The 23,180-nt window shown below is 36.3% G+C and overlaps 3 protein-coding genes across 3 annotated transcripts; all 3 read left to right on the top strand.

Annotated features, from left to right (window-relative positions):
* Positions 1 to 4,798: 4,798 nt before the first annotated feature.
* On the top strand, positions 4,799 to 10,266 carry LOC121263011 (cytoplasmic tRNA 2-thiolation protein 1). Its single transcript, XM_041165769.1, has 10 exons — positions 4,799 to 5,007; positions 5,419 to 5,533; positions 6,776 to 6,918; positions 7,694 to 7,813; positions 8,080 to 8,192; positions 8,276 to 8,368; positions 8,472 to 8,512; positions 8,789 to 8,855; positions 8,967 to 9,078; positions 9,599 to 10,266. Exons 1-10 carry the CDS (start codon positions 4,900 to 4,902, stop codon positions 9,761 to 9,763), a joined length of 1,077 nt encoding a protein of 358 aa, XP_041021703.1. The 5' UTR covers positions 4,799 to 4,899; the 3' UTR covers positions 9,764 to 10,266.
* Positions 10,267 to 10,843: 577 nt separating this feature from the next.
* Positions 10,844 to 11,523, top strand: LOC121263167. The gene has a single exon (XM_041165993.1). The coding sequence runs from the start codon at positions 10,859 to 10,861 to the stop codon at positions 11,330 to 11,332; it is 474 nt and encodes a 157-aa protein (XP_041021927.1). The 5' UTR covers positions 10,844 to 10,858; the 3' UTR covers positions 11,333 to 11,523.
* Positions 11,524 to 16,270: 4,747 nt separating this feature from the next.
* LOC121262897 (L-ascorbate oxidase homolog) lies at positions 16,271 to 22,974 on the top strand. The gene is made up of 8 exons (XM_041165579.1): positions 16,271 to 16,669; positions 16,780 to 16,889; positions 19,378 to 19,648; positions 20,581 to 20,683; positions 21,256 to 21,601; positions 21,785 to 22,147; positions 22,289 to 22,367; positions 22,473 to 22,974. Exons 1-8 carry the CDS (start codon positions 16,508 to 16,510, stop codon positions 22,683 to 22,685), a joined length of 1,647 nt encoding a protein of 548 aa, XP_041021513.1. The 5' UTR covers positions 16,271 to 16,507; the 3' UTR covers positions 22,686 to 22,974.
* The last annotated feature ends 206 nt before the right edge of the window (positions 22,975 to 23,180 follow it).

Genomic DNA, 23,180 nt, shown 5'->3' with positions numbered 1-23,180 from the left:
GGGGAGTTATTAAAATTGTGTTTATTGACTCTTCTAAGTGGATAATATTTTGGGATATCCCAGAACAGAATAATAGACAATATGAGATGAAGATAGCAGCGTACATACACATGGTTTATCTAGCTAATTATGTTGTATCAAATATATATATAAGTATGCCTACAAAAAATATATGTGAAAGTATATTTTATATTTATCAACTATATCAGAACTCGGGTGGAAAAGCACAAGTTTGATAAATATGATTTTGGAACAAGAAAAACAATTATAGGAAACAAAGAGTTGAAATCTTGAAACGTTCCGAAGTGAGTTAAATAAGAAGTTCATAGCAAAAATAGGGGATTGTTTGGTATGAATGGGGTTGTGCCACCGACTAAAATATGTATATTCTAAAAGAACTGCAATGGTTTAGAAAAGAAGTCAAGTTCAAGTACAACAATAAGTAGTTAGTTGTTGTAAATGGATGGGAAGCAATAAATGGGAAATGAGAAGCAGATAATACAGAAAGAAGTATAAATTCATACTAACCCACCCCACCTCCCTACCAAAAAACAAAGGTAAAAAAATAAAGATAAATGAAGAAAAGCTGGCATGCACACCAGAGAATGAAAGAGGATGAGTTTTCCTTCTAAATAATCTCTTATTCCCATTATCTTCGATTTCTTCTTTTCTCCTAAGGTTTCCAAACCATAACACAGACCATGATTGGCACAACCATGGACTCACATATTGTTCCTTTCGCTCAATAATTCCATCAAACAGTTGATGGTCAGAACCCAAAAAATCCAACATTCAACCAACGATTAAGAGAAAACAACTTCCATACAAAAAATTAAACAAAACAGCAAACCCAACTCAATGTCTTTCTTCTACTCAGTGTATACCAGAAAACTTAAACATTGTCACTGTACTGGGGAACCAAAAGAAGGGTTCGACCGAAAACTTACAATGATGTAGGGAATGAGCTAAGCTGGACACGCAGGCACGTATGTCTTCGAGTCACAGATCTGGACGCAGTAGTTTCCTCCAATATGGTATCGAGTCACAGATTGGGGATGCAGGCACAGATCGAGGTTAGAGAGAGAAAGAGGCTATGGGAGCCGGGAGGGGAGATCTTATCGTGAGGGAGAGAGGACTACAGAAGTGAGAGAGGGAGAGAGGTACTCAAACGAGAGGAGAAGACATACTCCAGAGGCCTTTCTGCATTCTACGTCTGGGAGAAATGAGGGAGAGATTTGAGGGGAAGTGAGAGGGATCTAGCGATGGGTGTAAAACTGTGACGTAGCGATCAGACCGGATTTACCACGTCATGGGTGTGTGGTGTTAGAATAAAAACCGGCCTAAGAGTAGATTTTCTCTTTTTTTTATGACATCCTCATTTACAACACTTCTGTGGTTGATCATTTGAAGCATTTGATGATGGTTTTGGAAGTCTCGAGGTAGCACACCTTTTTTGCAAAGAGGTTTAAGTGCAAGTTTGGCTTGCAAGAGATTGTACTTAGGCCATTTAATTTCAGTTAAAGGTGTGGCAGCAATGGTTGATTGGCCCATACCTGGTTCCTTAAAGGCATTAAGGGGCTTCTTAGGTCTGATTGGGTACTATAGGAAGTTCACAATGAATTATGGTACAATAGTAGCCCCTTTGACAGATTTGCTTGAGAAGAATGCATTCCATTGGACTGAATCTACAACTCAAGCTTTTCAGAAATTGAAGGAGGCAGTGACTCAGCCTCCTGTGTTGAGGCTACCTGACTTTTCAAAAGTTTTCACTATAGAATGTAATGCTTCAGATATTGGACTTGGAGCTGTGCTTATGCAAGATAGGTAACCAATTTCTTTTTATAGCAAAGTATTAAAAGGAAAAGCACTATTGTTATCAACCTATGAAAAAAAGCTTCTAACTCTTGTATCAACAGTGAGTAGATGGAGGCCTTATCTGTTAGGGCAATCTTTCAAGATTAAAATATATCAATAGGCTTTGAAATATCTCCTTGAGCAAATAATTGGCACTATATTCCAGCAAAAGTGGTTGTCTAAGTTGCTGGGATATGATTTTACTATTAATTACAAAAAAGGTAAGGAGAATGTAGTTGTTGATGGGTTATCAAGAAAGAATGAAGAAGATTCTGCTATGTTGGCCTTAATTACATTTCCTACTCTTTTGTGGATTGAGGAATTGAAAGATAGTTATAAACTATCTCCTGAGTTAGATGAGATTGTGCAGAAACTCAAAAGTGGTTTGTCAGGACCTAAAAACTACAGATTGAAGCAAGGGTTATTGTTAAAAAAGAAGGAACTAGTTCTGGTTCCTAACTCTCCTTTCAAAACAAAGATCCTCAAGTATATCCATAATAGTCCTTAAGCTGGGCATGTTGGTTATAAGAAAACACTTCAAAAAGCTAGAAGGGAGTTTTATTGGCAAGGAATGAGAGATGACATTCGAACTTTGGTGAGAGAATGTGTAATATGCTAGACTAGTAAACATGAGACAATGAAGCCAGCAGGACTTTTGCAACCTTTGCCAATTCCTCAGTTTCCATGGTTGGATATATCCATGAATTTTGTAGAAAACATTCCTAATTCCATTGGTTTTTCTGTCATTTTTTCTGTGATTGACAGATTAACTAAATTTGCTCATTTCATTTCTTTATCTCATCCATTTATAGCAGCTAAGGTGGCTTAGATTTTATTCTCAGGAGTGTTCAAGTTTCATGAAATGCCTAAGTCCATTGTTTCTGACAGAGATCCATTATTTACAAATTCTTTTTGGAAAGAGATGTTTAAGTTGCAAGGGGTTTCATTTCACTATAGTTCAGCGTATCACCCACAATCTGATGGGCAAACCTGAGAATCTAAACAAGAATGTGGAATGTTATTTGAGATGCTATGCAAGTGATAAGCCAAGAGAATGGAGTGGTTGGTTGACTATGGCAAAATGATGTTACAACACCACCTGTCATTCCCCAATTAGAATTTCCCATTTTGAAGCCCTCTATGGATATGCTCCTCCCAAGTTGATGACTTATGTACCTGGAACCACTGCTAATGCAACTGTAGATCAGCAACTAAGATCCAGAGATGAGTTGTTTTCTTTGTTAAAAGAAAATATTCAAAAAGCCTAGCACATAAAAACCAATGGAATTCCAGGTAAGGCATTGGATCTTCCTAAGACTCCAACCCTATAGACAGAAAACAGTGGCTTTAAGACACAATTTGAGGCTATCTCCAAGATTTTATGGTCCATTTCAGGTGATTGAAAGAATTGGATCAGTGGCTTACAAGTTGGATTTGCCAAGTTTATCAAGAATCCATCATGCTTTTCATGTCTCTTATCTCAAAAGGAAACTAGGCCAAGATGTTCTTCCATTACCAGTTCTACCCCCAGTTGACATACAGGGTTAAGTACAGCCTGGACTTGAAGTAATATTGAAAGAAGGATGAAGAAAGTGAGCAATCAAGCAGTAACTGAAGTACCGATCAAATGGATTGGTGCTCCACTTGAAGATAGCTCGTGGAAGATTATGTGGAAATTGAGGAACTTATACCCACACCTTGTGGGCAAGGTTCTTTGAGAAGGGGGGAGTGTTAGGGCCTTGTGGACAAGGTCCTTGAAGAGGTGGAGAATGTAAGGTTCATGGAAATATGTAGTAGTATAGTGTGTGCGCTGAAAGGAGTGTATGTTGCAGTAGCAGAAATTGGCTAAGTATGGAAACTAAGAGGCTTGTGTCGTGGGAAACAAAATATCAAAACGGTGCATTGGCAACTTAGTGAAACAGTGCGTAGCGAGTAACGAAAATAACGGACTGAAGGTAGAAATTCTATCTCATTACGACGTCATTTTGTTCATCTTCCTAAGTGCATAAATATAATGTAATTCATCAGATTCATTTATTAATCTTCTGGCTTAAAGATTGTTTTCATTTCTTGTATGGAGGTTCAAGATTCCTCGAAAATCTTGTTCAAGAATCAATAAAAGTGGGTTCTTGGTTTCATCTCTAATTTTGTGAGTTTAGTGTTTCTGGGCAAGTAGCAGGTTGATATCTTGTATTGATACCTTACACAAATCAAGAAAATGGTTTAAAAAAAAAAAAAAACAGAGATAGGGAAAAATAGAAAGAGGAATATAATTTTCTCAACCTTCTCTTCTTGTCCAAATTTGGAGAGTTTACGGAGAGGTTGTATACTAGGAGAGGGTTTGCTCTCGTGAATATGGATTTTTGGTGCTTCAATTTTTTTGGATGTTTGTTGTCTGTCTATAAAATATTTGTAAATTCTTAAAGAAAAGCACACAAATTTGGGTACATATGCCAAAAATTAGCTCGGCACGGAAAAAACAGAGAAAGAGAGTAGAAAAAGGGAGAGAGAGAGAGAGAGAGAGAGAGAGAGAGTGAAGGGAAATGAGAGAGTAGATTTGCTTGATTGTGTGTGGTTTTATTATTATTCTTTTAAAATGCTTATGTGTTAATCTTATTAGAGGGTGTAAAAGCCCCTTATTCACCTAGTTCGATTTAAAGTTAATCTAAAAAAAAAGGGTTACACGTGCTACATCTTAGGACCATTTCATGACTTAAGTTCAAATTATAACTCCATAATTTACTAATTAGACTACAAAGTAAAGCGCATAATGTCGTCCGTGGGAGCAAAACTTTACCAAAAGAGTAATGTTAGATTTATGGTTGTGTAATTATTTTAGAAATGAAGGAGATTTATTATTAAAAAATTAAATTTTTTATATATATCTTATATTTTTTTTTTTAAATAATACAAAACAGTTAAATATCATTATCGGTTTTAATGCGTCGTACTACTTGTATATTTAAGCTGAGTTAATGCGATCCATGATTTTCAATCATTTTTCCTCCGTACTCTTTCCGAGAAAAACAACGGAAACCGGTTGGAATGGAGGAAGCCGACGGAAACGGGAAGTCCATGAAGGGCAGGGGTCGCCTGTGCTGCATCTGTAACAAGAGAAGGGCCGCCCTCAAAAGACCCAAAACCCTTGAGCAGGTGACTCTTCCTTCCCTCCCTCCCTCCGCCTTCCAATGAATTAGTTCAGCAAAGAACGGTGAAGCTAAGTACAAAGGCAGAGCAGATTGATTTTTGTATTTTATTAGATTTCTTAATTGAACTGATTGCAAATTACCGTGAAGAGTTTATTGCTAAAGCAAATTTGAAAGTTCTAGTTCTTATTCGGCTCGGAAGAAAAAAAAAAAAAAAGAGAAGAATTTTTAAGTAATGGGCAATTATATTTGAGCTCCGCTACTTGATTATTTCTCTCCACTTTGTTTGCGTGATTAGGGTTTAGGCTACATTCATATCTGTAAGTATATTGAGCTGAACATAGTGGTGCCCCAATGGAATTGAAAGAGAGAAACGATGGCACTATGGCGGGGCTGAAAAATTTTAATCTCTGTGAAGATTTGCAGGGAGTGTTTCTATGAGGTCTTTGAGGAGGAGATCCATCAGGTAATTGTGGAGAACCAATTATTCAAGCCGGGTGAACGAATTGCTATTGGCGCCTCTGGTGGAAAAGGTGATTGCTTTGTTCGTTTTTATGTTCTTTTACATTCCAGTGATCATGCTTGTTAGCTTATGATACATTCTGGGTTACATCCCAGGGGAAACGCTAGGTTTACTTCATACTGACAGAAGCAAATATTTTCATTCGGATTTGGGTGTCACCTAATTTCTCTGTGTTTGGTTCCTTTTGATTTTGCATTTTATTACCCGCGTGATTTGAACAAGTCGCTTTTTATTACCTCCAGGGATATGGAGGAAACTGACAATTTATGGTTTCATTATAATAATGGGTCTCCAAGTTTGGTTCCTTAAATTAAGTCAAGCTTTGTTCCATTCATGACATCGCTCAACAATTCTATGATGCTTTGGGGAAAAAATAGTCATATATCTTATTTTTACCATGTGAAATGTTGTATAAATGTTTGGTAATCAACATATACTAAGAATGATACAGAAATTTTGACGATGAAATTTTATTTTAGTCAATTAAATGCTAATGCGTGCTTGAGAGTGTCTGGGAGCAGCAATCAATAAATCCATAACAGAGTTGGGGGTATATGAGGATTGACTGAATTATTCATGTGATGAATCAGATCACCTTAACTTAATAGATACTCACCTCTCCAGATTATGACATAGGAACATATATGATTGGGTTTGTCGGAACATGTGCGATGTTTTTTTTTTTTTTTTTTTTTTTATGTCAGGGAAACTCGCCGAGGCAGGGCCCTTCGGACCCACTCCTGCAGAGTAAACCCAATTCCGTACACCACACCCTTGGAAGTTTCCCTACATGAACTGGTTAAATCGTTGGCTTTTCACCAAAAGGTGTGGCCCCAAAGGATTGTTTGCACCCATGAGGTATTGAACCTTGGACCTTGAAGGGAGTGATACCCCAAGACCAAGGCTTTCCCCACTTGGGCCAACCCCTTGGTTATACACCTTTTCTCCCATTCAATTGATATTGCAATGTATAAATTTCCCTTGTAAAAGAAAGAGGTATTAGTTCAATTATGTATTCCACAAAATTTAGGAGCACAGGTTGCCTAATAGCTGAAGTAGAATATATCTATACTTTATGGCTCAGGGTTTGTTTCAAGTCCTAAGATGCTAGACATTGAAAGTTGTTCTCATGTCCTATTCGACGTATTCGTGAGTTATTTGACTTCTTTGTGTTTTATGTTATATGATGCTAAATTCAGTTTTTTTTTTTTTTTTCCTTTTTGTATCTCATTATCTCTTCCCTTGCTTGCAGATTCCACAGTCCTTGCTTATGTATTATCAGAATTGAATCGGCGACACAATTATGGTCTGGATCTCTTCCTATTGTCAGTTGATGAGGGCATTACAGGGTACAGGGATGACTCTCTTGAAACTGTCAAACGAAATGAAATTCAGGTGAGCAAATATTTGTTATTAATATTCCATTTCATTTTCAATCATATTGTGCTATTATTAAGACTTCAACACCATTTTCCAGATCAGATGTTTTCTTATTCATTCAAATTTCGATTCTTACCATTTTGTTGATGTTTTGAATAAGTTCTAATAAAGTTTTCATTCTTTAACTTATTCTGTTATTCCTGAATTTGAGAGAAACACGGTAACCATATTTTAATGTCCAAGCATGCTGCTTCATCATATGATAATTTTCAATTCACAGTGTTGTCTGTGGGCTTGTGGATTTTGGAGTTAATTTATTAAAATTAACTCTTGCTTGTTTCAGTACTTAGAGGGTAGTTGTGCTACTATCTTCTTTGCATCGTTGTTATTCCATGTTGTCTACTGTATGAAACTCATTCTAGAGCTTTGAGTATGTTTTGGATAAGAATGGTTTGCCTCAATTCCGACATTGATATAGCTGCTCTTAACTAGTTATACTTTATTTGATGGTCTTACTGCTTTGTCTTTAGTTCATAGGGGGTAAAGTTTTGCAAAGGTTTTGTTTTTGGTTTGCTTGTGTATGGTATTCCTCCATGAGAAGTGAGGGTAGATAAATAAAATTGGGGTATTGTCCTATTTCTTTAAAAAAAATCTAGAGCTTTGAGTGTTTGAATGCTTGGGCTTGTTAATTTCCTTTCTCAGCATTCCATTTATTATTTTCTGACTTTATTTACTTTGATTCTTTCTATTATTCTGATGACTGGGTATTGTTGTAACTTTTTACTTTCAGTATGAACTACCACTAAAAATTGTCTCATACAAGGATCTGTACGGGTGGACAATGGATGAAATTGTGAAGATGATAGGTTTAAAGAATAATTGCACATTTTGTGGTGTTTTCCGCCGCCAGGTATTGGACATGACTTCCTATAAAGAATTAAACATATATAGATGTTCATTATGGCATCATCAACCTGTTCTGCCATTTCTGCTAACGGTGGCAGGCACTTTGCACTGATGATTAACACTCGACATGCATAGCATGATTTGATGCTAAACCAAGAACTAAAGTTTTTTCTGCCGGCTTATGCTGTCTTTAATCACAAGGATGAAAGTTTCATTAGAGGTGAAAGTAGATGGAATGATTAATCATATCTTGGCTGTCTTATCTTTTAGGCCCTTGATCGAGGTGCTGCGTTGTTGAAAGTAGACAAGCTTGCTACTGGACATAATGCAGATGATATTGCTGAAACAGTTCTTTTGAACATTTTACGAGGAGATATTGCAAGGTGAATGCATTCGTCAACTCTTATGTTTGTTGTTTCTGCTAAAGGCTTTTTGTGATAAAGTCATTGATTCTTTTGCTTTATAGATTGAGTAGATGCACTTCAATAATCACCGGTGAAGATGGACCAATTCCAAGATGCAAACCTTTTAAGTACACGTATGAGAAGGAGATTGTTATATATCCTTTTTATTGAAATTACCAACGGATTTGAATGTCTAGCAATGTATTATCATTTAATTCTTTGATTGTACTCTATATGAAACCTTAACCAGATGCTCACGTATGCATATTTCAAGAGGCTGGACTACTTCTCCACTGAATGTATGTCTTTAATTTCATTTTTCATTAATTCTCTTTTTGGCGGCTCATTGCATTTTCTTTGTTTGTTTCCTTTAAGACCAGGATTTCGTGAAACTTAACAAAGTTCAATGCTATTTTACGAATTTGCAACTGATCTTACCAATATAGATTTCATGATGTAAAGTCAATCAATCACGAGATGTTACTTTTAGTGTTCTACTTTTGTTTCTGGTGAGTGGATTCTTAGGTATACTCATTACTACGATTTTTTTTTTTTTTTTCATTTTGAAATTGCAGGCATTTACTCTCCAAATGCATATCGTGGTTTTGCTCGTGAGTTCATAAAGGATTTGGAAAGAATCAGGTTCTTATCTAGTTGAGTCTGTTTCATCTGTGGTTGGCATTTCGGCTGTTCATTATTAATTTAATTATCTATTTTAAGTTTGACATTTTACATGGAATCCTACTGAGGCAGACCTAGGGCCATACTTGACATAATCCAGTCAGGGGAGGATTTCAGGATTTCCACTTCCACTAAAATGCCAGAGCAAGGGACTTGTGAACGCTGTGGCTACATTTCGAGCCAGGTAAGCATTGCTTCTACTTCCATCTGCAATAAACCTGAAGATTTCATAGAGTTATAAGTTATTCAGCACTCTATATGCAGCATTGACCAGTATATTCCATGACCATGTGTTTAACCAAAACTCAGTACCATACAATCAATGCTACAATTATAGAAACTGTCCAGTTCTCGCCTTAGGTTTTATCTTTCGAATTCGTGGTACCAAAAGATCAACCATATTTTTCCCCTACGAGAACATATCAGCTACTGGCTCTGGTCTCTGTAATTTTCTTCTGTGAACCAGTGCTTCTTTTTGAGATTTCATGCGAATTATATTTGTAAGGACAGTTCTGAGATCAGACTCGTGGCTAAATCAAACTGTCATCACCATATTTGATGTTGCGATTGCCATCAGTTTCCCCCTTCTTCCTTTCTCTGTCAGTGTCTGTATGTTTTGCAAGACTGCAGATGCATACATGTGCGCTACCCCAGTTTACACCCAGTTAGAGCACGGGATTCATCATTCTTGTTTTATTTTGCAGAAATGGTGTAAAGCTTGTGTTTTGCTCGAGGGACTGAATCGGGGATTGCCAAAGCTGGGCATTGGGCGGAGTCGAGGTCTTAATGATGATCGTAAGAAGGGAATAAAGGAAAATATTGGAACAAAGAGTATTGAGAGCAAGCAATGTGGAACTTTAGACTTCTGATATAACATGTTAGCATCACTTAGCTTTTTGTGAAAGCAACTCCAGGGCCCAAGCCCCACTAATGCAGCTGACGTGACAATGAAGTTGTAGAATTGGTTGCTTGGATTGAATCCAGCCTTTTGGTTCCATACGAACTAAATGAAAGGACAAAGAAAAAGACCTGGGAGCCAATTAGAGGAAAGGAGTTGTTTTTTGGTAGGGTTATAGTCTCATTTATCTGGGCAGATCCCATTACATAGCATGGAGTTGACATGGCGGAGACTGCCCTCAGCTATGACAATGGCTGAAGTGGCCCTTTGCCCTTCATAATTTTTGTCGGTACACGTTAAAAAACCAATTTGCTTTCAGGGAAGTTCTTCGCAGTTTGCTAGTTATGCAAACTTGAACGATGACAGCTTCCATTGTTTGATGAAAAAAAAAATTATAGTTTCTATTATTTAACGAGACAACTTACTAGTACACATGTTTATTGATGAATAATGCTAGGAACAAGTCTTATGTGTGCTTTAGGTGTGCAAGATTTCGTGCAGACCTCTTGAAAAAAAGAATTGATATTTGCAGTTATAGAGTGTTCAAGTGGCGTATACTTATTTTGAAAAAAATTAAATAAATATAAGATCTACTTGGAAAAAAATTAATTTTTAATAGTGAATTTTTTTTTTTTTTTTTTTAAAAAAACTAGTGCAACGCTTACACGATCTATGACTCTATTTAACATTACTCGTTAGAAATGTTAGGATCAATCTTCCATCAATGATAATTAAGGGTAATACCTGCATGGTGTGGGGCGGGGTAGACTCTTTCCCGCATCCCCTTGCCCAAGCCACACAACCCATTGGGTCTAAAAACTATTTTTTGATTTAAAAAAAATTGGACCCAAATAATAATATAATTAAAATTATAAATTAAAATTTATAAATACAAAAAAAATTTTAATTTATTAGAGCTGTATTTTTTATTGCTTTGGCTTACCTCAATTTTTATATATGAGGTCAAAATAACACAATAGTCATATTTAAGTAATGTAGGAAGCTCTGCCCTGCATGGACTTCCCATTGGGCTCTGATTGGGCTTATTGCTACATAAATCAAGCAAATGGCTAAGATAGTTAGAATCCACAAGCCATTGGTCCGAAGCCCAAAACTTATTTTCCACTTAACCAACGCCTCAACAAGTTGCGGACTCGAAGCTCACAGCCGATTCGAAGCATCCCGTTCTGAACCGGCCGACGCTCTCTCCTCCATGGCTTCCTCAGCACCACCCAGCTCAGGTCCAGGCGTCCAAAACCCTAGGCGACCGATGGGGCTTTTAGCGAACGCAATGAAGCGCAAAGACAGCTTTATACAGTTCTTCGCTATGACGGGGATTTTGCTCCTGAGCATTAGATCCTTGGGCCAGAAGTACCGCATCCACGACCTCCAAGAGGACACGTCTGCTCTCATAGAGGAGCGAGACACCCTCACCGAGCGCATGAAGAACATCAAGCACGACCTCCTACACGAGGCCTCTCTCGATCCCACCGGTTTCCTCTCCTCTAGGCTTCGGCTTCTATTCGGCGAGGAGGATTGACCGGGCCGAGGTCACTGTACTGTGAGTTCTTCATTTTCGCTTCTGTGAGTTAGATTAGTCCTGAATCTATGTTTTTTTGCTCTAGGAGTCCCGTGAAATGTCTTTCGCATGACTGTGATATGATCATTTTGACAACAAATTGCTCTAAAAGAAACTCGAAATGGACAGGCTTCAGTGAATTGCTTTGATTATTTGGCTCGCCATCTTCTGAACTCTTGGAAATTTACAAAGTATAGGGTTTTTTTAAAAGTTGTTTCGCGTTCTTCGATGATTACGTTTTGCTCTGATTGGGACGAAGATGACGACGAGTCGGAGGGTTTTGTAAGTTACCCTGTACTCTGCTCTAGTTAGGGTTTTTGGGCCTTTGGTGTTTTCTTCGTCTTCGGTGTTTTCTTCTATTACTATGATCAGTTTGGGTAGTATTGTTTTTGTGGTTAAAAAAAATTCCAAAAACACTAGTTTTGGATTGATGCAGACTTTTTTGCCCAGAATCGGGCTTATGAATTGTTTGGACGACGTTCATAGGGCCATAGTAGCTGCCTGTCTCTGATACATATTTAATGTGGTTAGTTAATTGGGAAAGAGGATCGCACGAGATGGTTGGATATCTTCCCTGCATGATCGTAATGAGATGCATGTAATCCCCAACCACTTATCTTCCGGTGGGACTTAAAAAAGCTTGGGTTGGATAATAAGTAGATAGGGGATTGGATATGGCTCTTCTAAACGGATTGATTGGTGTAAGGGTGTTCAGTATTTATGGTTGCATGTAAATCCCCAACCACTTCTCTTCCGGTGGGACTTAAAAAAGCGTGGGTTGGATGATAAGTAGCTAGGGGTTTGGATATGGCTCTTCTAAACGGATTGATTGGCGTAAGGGTATTTAGTATTTATGGCTCTTCTAGACTTTCTACTAGACTACTTAACAGTTGACTCCGTATGAAGTTTGATTTGATTATAATTTAGCATTTTGATTGAGGTTTGCCAAAGCTTTTGTCTTCATCAGTATTTTTTGTGTCCTTTTTTCTTTTCTTTTTTTTTTTTTTTTTCTTTTTTTTTTTTTTTTTTTTTTAAAGAAAATCACACTTTTATCTCCACAAACTATTACTTCTGCATTGTTATCAATTTTTCATCTATCTACCATTCAAATTTTAATAACGGGGTAAATTGTAACATACGATTGAAATTGGGGACGGATTGATAACTTTGATAGTTTGATGGTGATACTGCAATGATGGTAATAGTTTAAGGAAGTCAAGTGTATCTTTTCCTTTTGATTTTGGATGAAGTGTTGATATGCTTGAATTTGGCTGAGTTGACAAAAAAAATTCAAGGACTGAGTTGGAGGACAATTTTAGTGTTTTTTTTTTTTTTTTTTTTTTTTTTGGAAAAAAAAGCTTTTATGAGCATTTCTGTACAAAGTGGTGATCTAACTAAGGCCATCAAATATGATTCTTGATTCCACAGAATTGGTGCTTTTTTTGGTGAAGAGAAAGGGGGAAGGGGGAAGGGGGGTGACTCATGGATCACTGGAATTAGAAATAGAAGCCATTAGTTTTGAGAGGGAAAAAAAAAGATCATTTTAGAGATTGGTTTTGAAGAGTAGGCTGAGGAGTAAATAGGTAAGAGTATAGGTGCCTGTGGGAAGAAGGAGCTAGCTAATGGGATTCTTGAAGAGAATGCATGGTTTACACGCAGATCTTACAAAAATGAACTTACAAAACTAATGCAGTTTGATTGTATATCTTTTTTTATTGTAAAGTAGATCTCAAATTTCAAATTATGTCATGGGTGCAAACAATCCTTTGGGGTCACTCCCTGGTGAAAAGCTAGTGATTTAACCAGTTTCGTGTAGGGAAACTTCTGAGGGTGCGGTGCACGGGACCAGGGTTTACTTTGCAGGGGTGAGTCCGAAGGGCACTGTCTTAGAAAGGTTCTCCGACAAAAAAAAAAAAATCAAATTATGTCATGTTAATTTGTAAGTTCACTTTTATAAGATCTTTGTGTAGACCGAGCACTTCTCAAAAATTCTTAATTTTCCAAGGAGCAATATACAGCTGTAACTCAAAAAGATTCTTGGGCATGAAATGAGGATATATGTTTGGAAAATGTGATGCGGTTGTAGACGCCTTACTATCATACCTATGTACTACCCCAACCGATTCGACGACTGATGAAAGGATTTATACATAATAGATTTTGACTTGCGAGTAGGGAGGGATCAGTACCATTGTTTTTGCATAAAACAAACATGGTATTTCGCAAGTTAATGGTACTGGAAGTCTGGAACCGAGTTAGCTGCAACTTTGGCATAAGTGCTAATGTCTGAACAGCTGTAGGGAGTGACATGATCAATGCTTTCCTTGCGTGTATGGTTTGAGCGTAACATGCCCACTGATTGTGGGTGGATGGTTCCTGCGGGACCATCAAACACACCACCCCCAACTACTTTCACTAGACAGATATGTCATTCTAATTTGTTGGCTTCTAAGCCTCTTATAAATTGTATTTCAGACCCGTTACCAATAGATTATAGTATAAGTTTTTTCTAATATCTGCGGCATCATTTTAATTCATGTCTCCTGAGTCTTGTGATGATTTTAAATTGATATATTAAATCACTCATTCAACAAGGTCGTTGATGATTTTCGAAGGCTGTTCTTATTTTTATTTTTTTCTCAAAAACATCCGGACATGAAATCTTCGTACCCTCAAACTTTATGGAGAAATGAAAGAATAATGATATTTTTAGTTTTAAGTTGTGGAGGTCCTGTGTCTTTGAAAAAAGTGAGTAAAGCTGGGATCTACATGAAAAAAAAAAAAATCATTTTTTTTTAGTAGTTTTTTTTTTTTTTTTTTTTTTATTTATCAAAGAAAATGCATGGGACTTGCATATCTTAAGATATATTTAGTATTACTCATTATTTATAACCCATATTACAACTAACTGATGATACTGGATTGCTTCATTAAGAATACTAAAGTTTTATTATTATTATTAAAACTTATAAATTTTATATAATCATCCACTATTTAATACAAAAACATGTTCAATGATTGCACGTGTGATAAAGTCACTAGTGTTTATTCATTGTGGGGACTTCCCATATTACATGTATCTGTTTGATTTATTTTATTATTTGCTGCACATCTATGCCTTTTTATGTTTCGGATACATGTGTTGTCAAAAAAGTCACAATGCAAGGACGAGTCCTTTTGTGGAAATGTGACTAGTGTTGAAATGTGACTAGTGCTTTATATGAAATTGGCATGTCAAAGTCCTTGTGGAAAAAATAATTATGATCGAATAGTGTTGAAATGTGATTAGGTTTAAGATAGAGCTTAGCTAGGTGATGAGTTTAAGTACAAGTTAATCTATTCATTGTAGGATTGTTTGTAATTACAAAACTAATCAAAATGGTGGGTCACACACATATCGTTCAAATCTTAATTTATTGATGGGTCCAAATCTTTATGTTTTGCTGGCATCAACTGTAAGATAATCAAAGAAATGTGAACATTTAACATTGTAATCTCGTTAAGAGAAATAATATTTACAGTATTAAGGTTTGTAAATTATGTGCATTGTCCTTAAAAAAAAAAAGATAAATATGAGATTTATATAAAAATTTATTTTTTTAATAGTAGGTTTCACTTTTTCTCAAAATGAGTGTATGAAGTTTGTACATTCTAAGACTGTATTTAGTATTATACTTTAGTTAGTATATTAAAAATTAAAACGTTAACATTTTAGATGTTTGACCTAAGTTGGTATGTTTAACTTGGTATATTTGGCTATTTCATATGCTTTTTGGCTTCTCTATGTGTATAGAAGCATGCATATGAATAGCAATAGACCCGATGATGTAAAAGCTACTTATATATAGAAAACAGAACAATAAGATTCGTAGCCCTAACTCCGAGCTTGGTATTTATAGGACAAAAGAAATGCCGAAAGCTAGTGTCCTTTCTGACCTTTCATATGCACCCCAAGTACATATTCAACTACTATTTAGAGAAGTGTCGGTCTAACTCCAAGTCTATATTCGACCAACTTGACAGCATTGGCATTGCTTAGCTAAATGCAAGCTATAAATTGAGCTAATATCATTAATATTTGGGCTACATTGGATTAATCAAATTAAAGTCATCCAACATATGAGCTACAGTAAATATATCTCACAAGTCATATATGACTTAAATTGTAGCAAAGTCATGTATTTTTTATTATTTCCCACAAGTCATATGCATAGGTATTTTTTATTATTTCCCGCAAGTCATATGCATAGATTGTTGGATTGTGAAAATTAAAATGAAAATGATTGTTGAAGATTATGAAAATAAAAATAAAAAGTATTTAAAATAATAAAAAAATTGCATTAAAAATGAAAATGAAAAATGAAAAATAATATTTTGAAAAGTATTCTTTATATAAATACTTTTATTTAAAATATAATTATATAAAAAAAAATATTGTGCGTATATCGTTAATTCATAGTAGTCAATGACAAAAAGATCTGAATGATGGGGCATCTTCTTATTCGTGTATCTATGTTCAATGGATAAAAAAAACAAAATTAAAAAAATTCTCTATCTCCAAAACCAACATACCTTTCATTTCGGATTTTCTCAGTAATACATTTAAAAATAAAAATAAAAGGGCTTAGCAACTTCAACCACAATACCACCTTTACAGAACCATCCTGACCCAGACCCCCCCCAACACGACTTAAATCATGCTCCTAAATGCTCATAACCACATGACATGTCCACAACAAAGTGATCAGGGGGCCCACTGCGTGTTAAAACTCATCACATGCGCTCTTCTCTCTTCCTTTCGCTTCCAAACAAAACCTCCATTGTTCAAAGTGCGAGAGACCAATCTCATATGATACTGTTGTACCCCACTGCTACCGACACTTACAGAATTTTCTTTTATTTTTCCCTCCCATTCTTCACGAATCACGGCTACACACCCATCTCACCACCTCTGTAAAGCACTTAAATACGTGCCATGTTGCTCATCATTTCCTAACCTCACCTCCTCTTCTTTAAAACACTGCCTCTCGCTTTCCATCTCTTTCAGCCTTTCCCAACTAACACACTCACACACGACGCACAAGGGAGCCGAGCTGTGCTAGGCAGAACTTCCTGCCTCTCTCTTGGTTGAAGGAAATGCCGCTAAACTTGGCGGGAGGAAGTGCACTGTTCAGTGCCATGCTATGTGTCGCGGTTTCTCTCCTCTTCCTTTCCCTCGCTGGGGCCGAAGATCCCTACAAGTTCTTCAACTGGAACATCACTTACGGTGACATTTACCCACTCGGCGTTCGCCAACAGGTTTGTGGCTCAGATCTGCTGGATTCTTGGTGGTATTTTGTGATCTGGGTTGTGCTTATTTTAGTTTGATCTAATGGACAAATTACACCCAACGCGCGCGCGCCTTGTAGGGAATCCTCATCAATGGACAATTCCCAGGCCCTGATATTCACTCCGTCACCAATGACAACCTCATTATCAACGTGTTCAACAACTTGAACGAGTCCTTCCTCCTCTCCTGGTACACTCTCTCTCTCTCTCTCTCTCTCTCCCCAAACAAATATCATGTGCAGTGATCAGCGCGCCCTTCGATAAACGACAGATTCGGTGTGTTACATGTTGTTCTTGTACGACACTGCCAGTGTTAAGGGCATATTTGTATTTACATTGGTTTGCACTGGACAAGGCCTAACTCTGCTCGTACATTTTCTTAGATTACGGTCAAGAGAATATCTAAGGTGCCCACAAAAACACATAAAAAGGTTGTCTAATGACTTGGGGTTAGTTTCACATGCATTACCTTTTTTTAAATCTGTCTACTGTCTAGTTCTTTATCCCCCATATTTAATGTGAATCCTAAGAGAAAACCCATGTACTGGACATTGATCTGATTAAGATCTCACTTTTGGGTCGGACTCAGTATATACAGTCACGGGTATAGATAGCAGAGATTTATAAAAACATAAGAAGAGAGTAGCCCGTGAGGAGTTCAGTTCGTTATTGGAGTTCATAAATGCAGTCACTGTTATGATTCATTGCATGAGAATTGGAGCAATTTCCCCTTATAAAATTATATACCAAGCTTAGTGCTGAGGGGATTAGCCTTCTTTAAACGGAAAGCGACTCTTCTATGATTCAGTGACAGAAATAGATGGGCGGGGCGGGGCGGGGCGTGGCGGGGCGGATTAGTGGGAAACTTTTTAAACATCTCTCAACTTATTATTTGTAAGAGTTTTAGCTGTCTTCCACTCTTTTAGGGATTGGCCACCAACTCCAAAGCGAGAATGTTGACCTTTGTCCTTCAGGAGGATGCTGCAGATCATTCCACACTATACATTTTATATATTTTAATATTATTTTTTATTTATTATTTTATTTTATTCTATTTTTATTAAATTAATTGAGTTGTTCTACTTATCATCTATACACCACATATTTATTATAAGAAAAATGAAAAAAAATAAAATAGGTACAGGGTATGGTATGTAGAGATAATAAATAGAATTATTCATGGTTTAAACTAAATATATGCACAATTTTATCATCAAAATATGTTTACAGTTTAAAGAAAGAATAGTAATGTTAAACATAGTGTTAGAATTAGGATGTGCCAGTATAATGCAATCATTTTGAAAAGAATTAATATTTATTATTAAAAAATAGATTTTTTTAATATGGGTCACTGATTTGCCTATTTTTTTAAAATGGAGTGAGTGGAGTTTGTCACAACGTGCAAAAAGAAAAATAGGTACAATATGTAGGTTTTATTATAATCAATATTGGAATTTATATTTATATTGTCGACTCTCTGGGCAGCATATAATGAGTTCACTAGTTCTCCTTGGATTGTAAATTAAAAAATTACAAAAAGAAATTTATCTACTCGAAAAATGATTTTATGCAAGTGGATAAACCATTTCATTTATGTTTATCGCTTAAAAGACATCTTAGACCCCCAAAATTTTTTCAAAATTCAAAATACCCCTAAATTTTATTTATAATTCCATGTATATAAAAATTGCCCCCCCCCCCCCCCCCCCCCTCCCCCCGTCCCAAAAAAAATTATAATTTCCTTATTCTCATATATTTTCTAAAATTTTGTAAAATTTCAATATATATAGAAATGTCTCTCTCTAATTTTTTTCTTATAACTTCTAAATTTTGTATAATTTCTATATATTATCTATTTTCAAGGATGTGGCCACACTAAAATTAAATTAAAATTAAGATTATGAGAAATAATAAACTATTAACATTGACCTCAAAATTTTTTATTATACAATATTAAATTTCTTAATATAGAATCTAAAGTAAAAATATCAAAAAAAAACTATTTAAGATTGATGATTTATATGAAAAATTTCGGGCAATCACCCTTTGTTTTTACATGAATAATTTATCAGATGTCTTTCAAAGCAGGGATAAGATGACATTTTCACTTTTCACAAAATGTCCCAACTTAAAATTATTTATATAATTGCTCTTTTATTTATAACATGACATGTTATAACAAGTAAAGAATATTGATAAAAAAAAATAAAAAATTATATATACTATCCAACTCGCCTTATATGATGTTGCTTGAATTTAAAAGTTTCACATATTAAGTGAGTTTTATATATTTATTATTATCTAAAATATTTTTATAAATAATAATAAATATTATAATGACTCTATATATCTTTCTCTCTCATGCTCGACGGAGTTCAAGCAAGAACTTGACGAAACTTGATTGACACCTTTAGATGACTGCAAGCTGCTAACAATTAGGCAGCCGAGATCGCAGTCTCATTCATTATCATGCCCTCGGAAAATCAGTGCTTATTGAACATGGGCATGTGCAAAACTTTTTTTATTTTTTATTTTTAGATAACGCACGATAAATCTCGAACACTTGTGAAAGATCAATAACACCCAGGAATGTTCTGTTGTTGCATACAATACATTATAGATAGTATGTAAGCAATGAATAAAAGATGTTAACCTGTTTTCGTTTCTGGTATCTATAGGAATGGAATTCAGAACAGGAGGAATTCGTTTGAGGATGGTGTATACGGAACAACATGCCCAATACCCCCTGGGAAGAACTTCACCTACATTCTCCAAGTCAAGGATCAGATTGGGAGTTATTACTACTTCCCTTCCCTCGCATTCCACAAGGCTGCCGGTGGGTTTGGAGGTATCAGAATCCTTAGCAGGCCACGAATCCCTGTCCCCTTCCCTGACCCCGCCGGCGATTACACTGTTCTTATCGGAGATTGGTACAAGTCCAATTACACGGTAATTTCGCTTTTTTCTCTTTCAGCATTCGCTGGTAATGGAATCCTCTTCAACTCGAGGATTTGAATGTTTTGATTCTCTGGGATTGTCACCTTGCGTTTGTGTCGGTGGCATATGGGGGTTCTTTGCTGTGAATATTAAAACATTCAACTTTTTAATGATGCTTCCTCTCTGCTGCCAGCTGTTTTCCTGACTACCTTTGTTGTTGGAACTTGGAAGAAGAGCACATTCTAAAACAAACCCACTGCTGATTTTTTAAGTTCATAAATACCACAATTTGTACAGGGAGACTAGTTGAAAAACGCCAACATGCTTTTTTTTCTTTTTTTTCTGTCCTTTTATACTGGTTGTCCCTTGTTCTGGATGCATCTTGTCAAACTATGTCAGCAAATCTACGTGTTTTTTGGGCCCTTTTGGCATTTGCTGACTATGCAGATGATCATATTTTAGAACACAATTAATGTATGTTACTTTCCATAAATGTCTAGCACATGGTGACATGGATTGTTTCAGATCACAGACCCATGTCCTGGTTTGTGGGTCGCACATGTTCTCCCTACTTTCATCCTCGATAATTCTGATCGGTGAATCCCAATGGATAAATCGTGTTCAACTTATTGGCAGTGATGGAGTATGACTTTGTTTCTGGGCATAAAAGTTCTTCAAATAAACAAGTAAAAATATAAGTTGATATTGTACTTATTATTTTAATAAACTTTTTAAAAAACTCTCGCTTGAATAAATTAAAAAAAAAAACTCATTATAATTCAATTTTAGTTTATGTGAACAGTTTTTTCGTTTATTTAAATTTTGGAAAAAAGATTATCACCAACTGTCCACATTCAGGGCCATAACGTGTTGGTTTTAAAGTTCATAAATGCAGGTTTCAAGCTCGTACTTGGTGTGTAATGAATTTATGTATGTCTGTGCAGGCCTTGAAGGCTATTCTAGATCGCGGTAAGAAGCTGCCTTTTCCTGATGGAATCCTTATCAACGGTCGCGGACCCGGTGGTGTTTCTTTCAATGTAGAACAAGGTACGATCTCCTTCAATATCTGCCAAGATTTTCTCGTATATAGTAAATTCTCCTTGGTTGTGTCTTTGCTATCTTTGTCATGAACTTTTGGATGGGCAGTTAAAAAACTAATGGAAGCCCCCATTTTTGGGACATGCTATTTAGACTCTTTACATTGGGAAGGTGTGAGGATAAAATGATAAATTGGATCAATATTTCTTTAAGTTTTTGTTCAAAATTGAATGCTTCAAACGTAAGATAGATACGTGAAAACGAGTTCTACAACATTAATTGAGCATTTAATGCTGCTTATAGAGTAGATTTCATGCATCTATCTGTCTCCCACTTGAAATGTTTAAGTTTTATGCAAGACTCTTTTTCTCTATAAATCTCCCTCGATGGCATTGTGTTTGCATTGTTTTAAATTCGATTAGAAGCCAATTGTATATATGGATTATTCTATATGTAATGTTAAAGAACTTTGTGAGCACCTCATTAATATCCATATGTTAATGTGATAATTAACCATAATTATTTTGCTGTCAATTCCCATTCATGGCCTAACATTGTAGTCTGTCATTATCAATTTACAGGAAAAACCTATAGGCTTAGAATATCAAATGTTGGGTTGCAAAACTCCCTCAACTTCCGCATTCAGGGCCACAAGATGAAGTTGGTGGAAGTAGAAGGAACTCACACTCTTCAAGTTACCTACTCCTCGCTTGATGTTCATGTTGGTCAATCTTACTCTGTTCTAGTCACTGCCGATCAGCCTGCACAAGACTATTACATTGTGGTTTCCTCTCGGTTCACCTCTACTATACTCACAACCACCGGCATTCTTCGTTACAGCAACTCCGCCGGCAAAGTCTCAGGCCCACCCCCTGGTGGACCTACCATTCAAATTGACTGGTCTCTGAACCAGGCCCGCTCTATCAGGTACATAAGACCCATGTCATTCCTCTCTTTTTAAATCCAGGCCTGTACTTCTTTGTACAATAACACTTTTGCCTTGTTATTTTTTATTTCTGTCAATCATTTAATATCACGTCAAAAAAATATTATTGCAAACTCTAACTTTGACTTTCATACATATGGAACTAATCATCATGTCGATTACAGGACTAATCTGACTGCAAGTGGACCAAGGCCGAACCCACAAGGCTCGTATCACTATGGTCTAATCAACACAACCAAGACCATCAGGCTACAAAGCTCCGCCGGTCAAGTCAACGGCAAACAAAGATATGCGGTAAACAGTGTATCATTTGTCCCAGCAGACACTCCCTTGAAGCTTGCTGATTACTTCAAACTTGGAGTTTTCCGTGTTGGGAGTATATCCAGCGTTCCTACAGGTGGTGGAATTTACCTTGACACATCAGTGATGGGTGTTGACTACAGAGCATTTATCGAGATTGTATTTGAAAACCCTGAGGATATAATTCAAAGCTGGCACCTTAGTGGCTATTCTTTCTGGGTGGTTGGGTAAGTCACCATATTAACATTGCATAATATGTGGATTCCATGCCCGAGTTTGTTTCTGAACCATTGCTTGCCTTTTTTTTCTTTTTGGGGTCTAGTTTTTCTTGCTGTGACTAATATCTAAAAACTCTGCAATTAACGCAGTATGGATGGAGGGCAGTGGACTCCAGCTAGTAGAAACCAATACAATCTCCGAGATGCAGTTGCACGTTGCACCACTCAGGTGAGTTTCAACGCCATTTTCGTTTTCGCCAACTCAGAGATACCTCAGAAATTTAAGCAAAATGACATTAACATGATGGTTTGTTTATTCTCGGTGAGAGTGCAGGTATATCCCAAGTCATGGACTGCTATATATGTGGCGCTTGATAATGTAGGAATGTGGAACTTGAGATCCGAGTTCTGGGCACGACAATATCTCGGACAACAGCTTTATTTGCGGGTTTATACTGACTCAACTTCACTCAGAGATGAATACCCCATTCCAAAGAATGCACTTCTTTGTGGAAAAGCTGCAGGCCGACACACACGGCCTCTCTAAGCTAATAGCAAATAAATACAAGAATCCGCAGTTGGGTAGTAGGGGGAAAGCCTGTCTAGCTTAGAGGGATTTTGTGTTGCTTCTTGATATTAGTATTGAGTGATTTTAATGTGAGAAATGCTAATGTATCATTAGGACTCCAAATGACCTTAGCTCGAGGTCGCATTCTTTTCTGGAAAGACTCTTTATCCCCTTCGTTGTTCTTAAAGTTTTCATACCTGTATTAGAACTATATATATATATATATATATATATATATATGAAGTAAGGTGATGTTCTTCATGATCAATCCTTGTTGGGTCTCTTATACTGAGATATCCTATTTTATTTGATGATTTTTTTAAACCATATTTATTGTGTTCGAGCTCAAAAATATGAATATTTAGTAATTATTCGATATTTTTTTAAGCACGAGCACATGGTAATCTTGTTTTATCACAGGATTTCATATCATTAAAGAATGTTTTTTTATATATTATGAGTAATTTTCATGTA

This window comes from Juglans microcarpa x Juglans regia, chromosome 4S (assembly GCF_004785595.1).
Source record: "Juglans microcarpa x Juglans regia isolate MS1-56 chromosome 4S, Jm3101_v1.0, whole genome shotgun sequence".
Taxonomy (NCBI): Eukaryota; Viridiplantae; Streptophyta; class Magnoliopsida; order Fagales; family Juglandaceae; genus Juglans; species Juglans microcarpa x Juglans regia.
Note: the sequence above shows the minus strand (reverse complement) of the source record. Positions and strands in the feature narration are given on the sequence as shown.

Coding starts and splice junctions, on each gene's coding strand:
- LOC121263011 (XM_041165769.1), top strand. CDS start 4,900: ATGGAGGAAGCCGACGGAAACGGGAAGTCCATGAAGGGCAGGGGTCGC. Junction 7,814..8,079: donor GTGGTGTTTTCCGCCGCCAG/GTATTGGACATG, acceptor CTTATCTTTTAG/GCCCTTGATCGAGGTGCTGC. Junction 8,513..8,788: donor GGACTACTTCTCCACTGAAT/GTATGTCTTTAA, acceptor TTGAAATTGCAG/GCATTTACTCTCCAAATGCA.
- LOC121262897 (XM_041165579.1), top strand. CDS start 16,508: ATGCCGCTAAACTTGGCGGGAGGAAGTGCACTGTTCAGTGCCATGCTA. Junction 19,649..20,580: donor GGTACAAGTCCAATTACACG/GTAATTTCGCTT, acceptor ATGTCTGTGCAG/GCCTTGAAGGCTATTCTAGA. Junction 22,148..22,288: donor TATTCTTTCTGGGTGGTTGG/GTAAGTCACCAT, acceptor CAATTAACGCAG/TATGGATGGAGGGCAGTGGA.
- LOC121263167 (XM_041165993.1), top strand. CDS start 10,859: ATGGCTAAGATAGTTAGAATCCACAAGCCATTGGTCCGAAGCCCAAAA.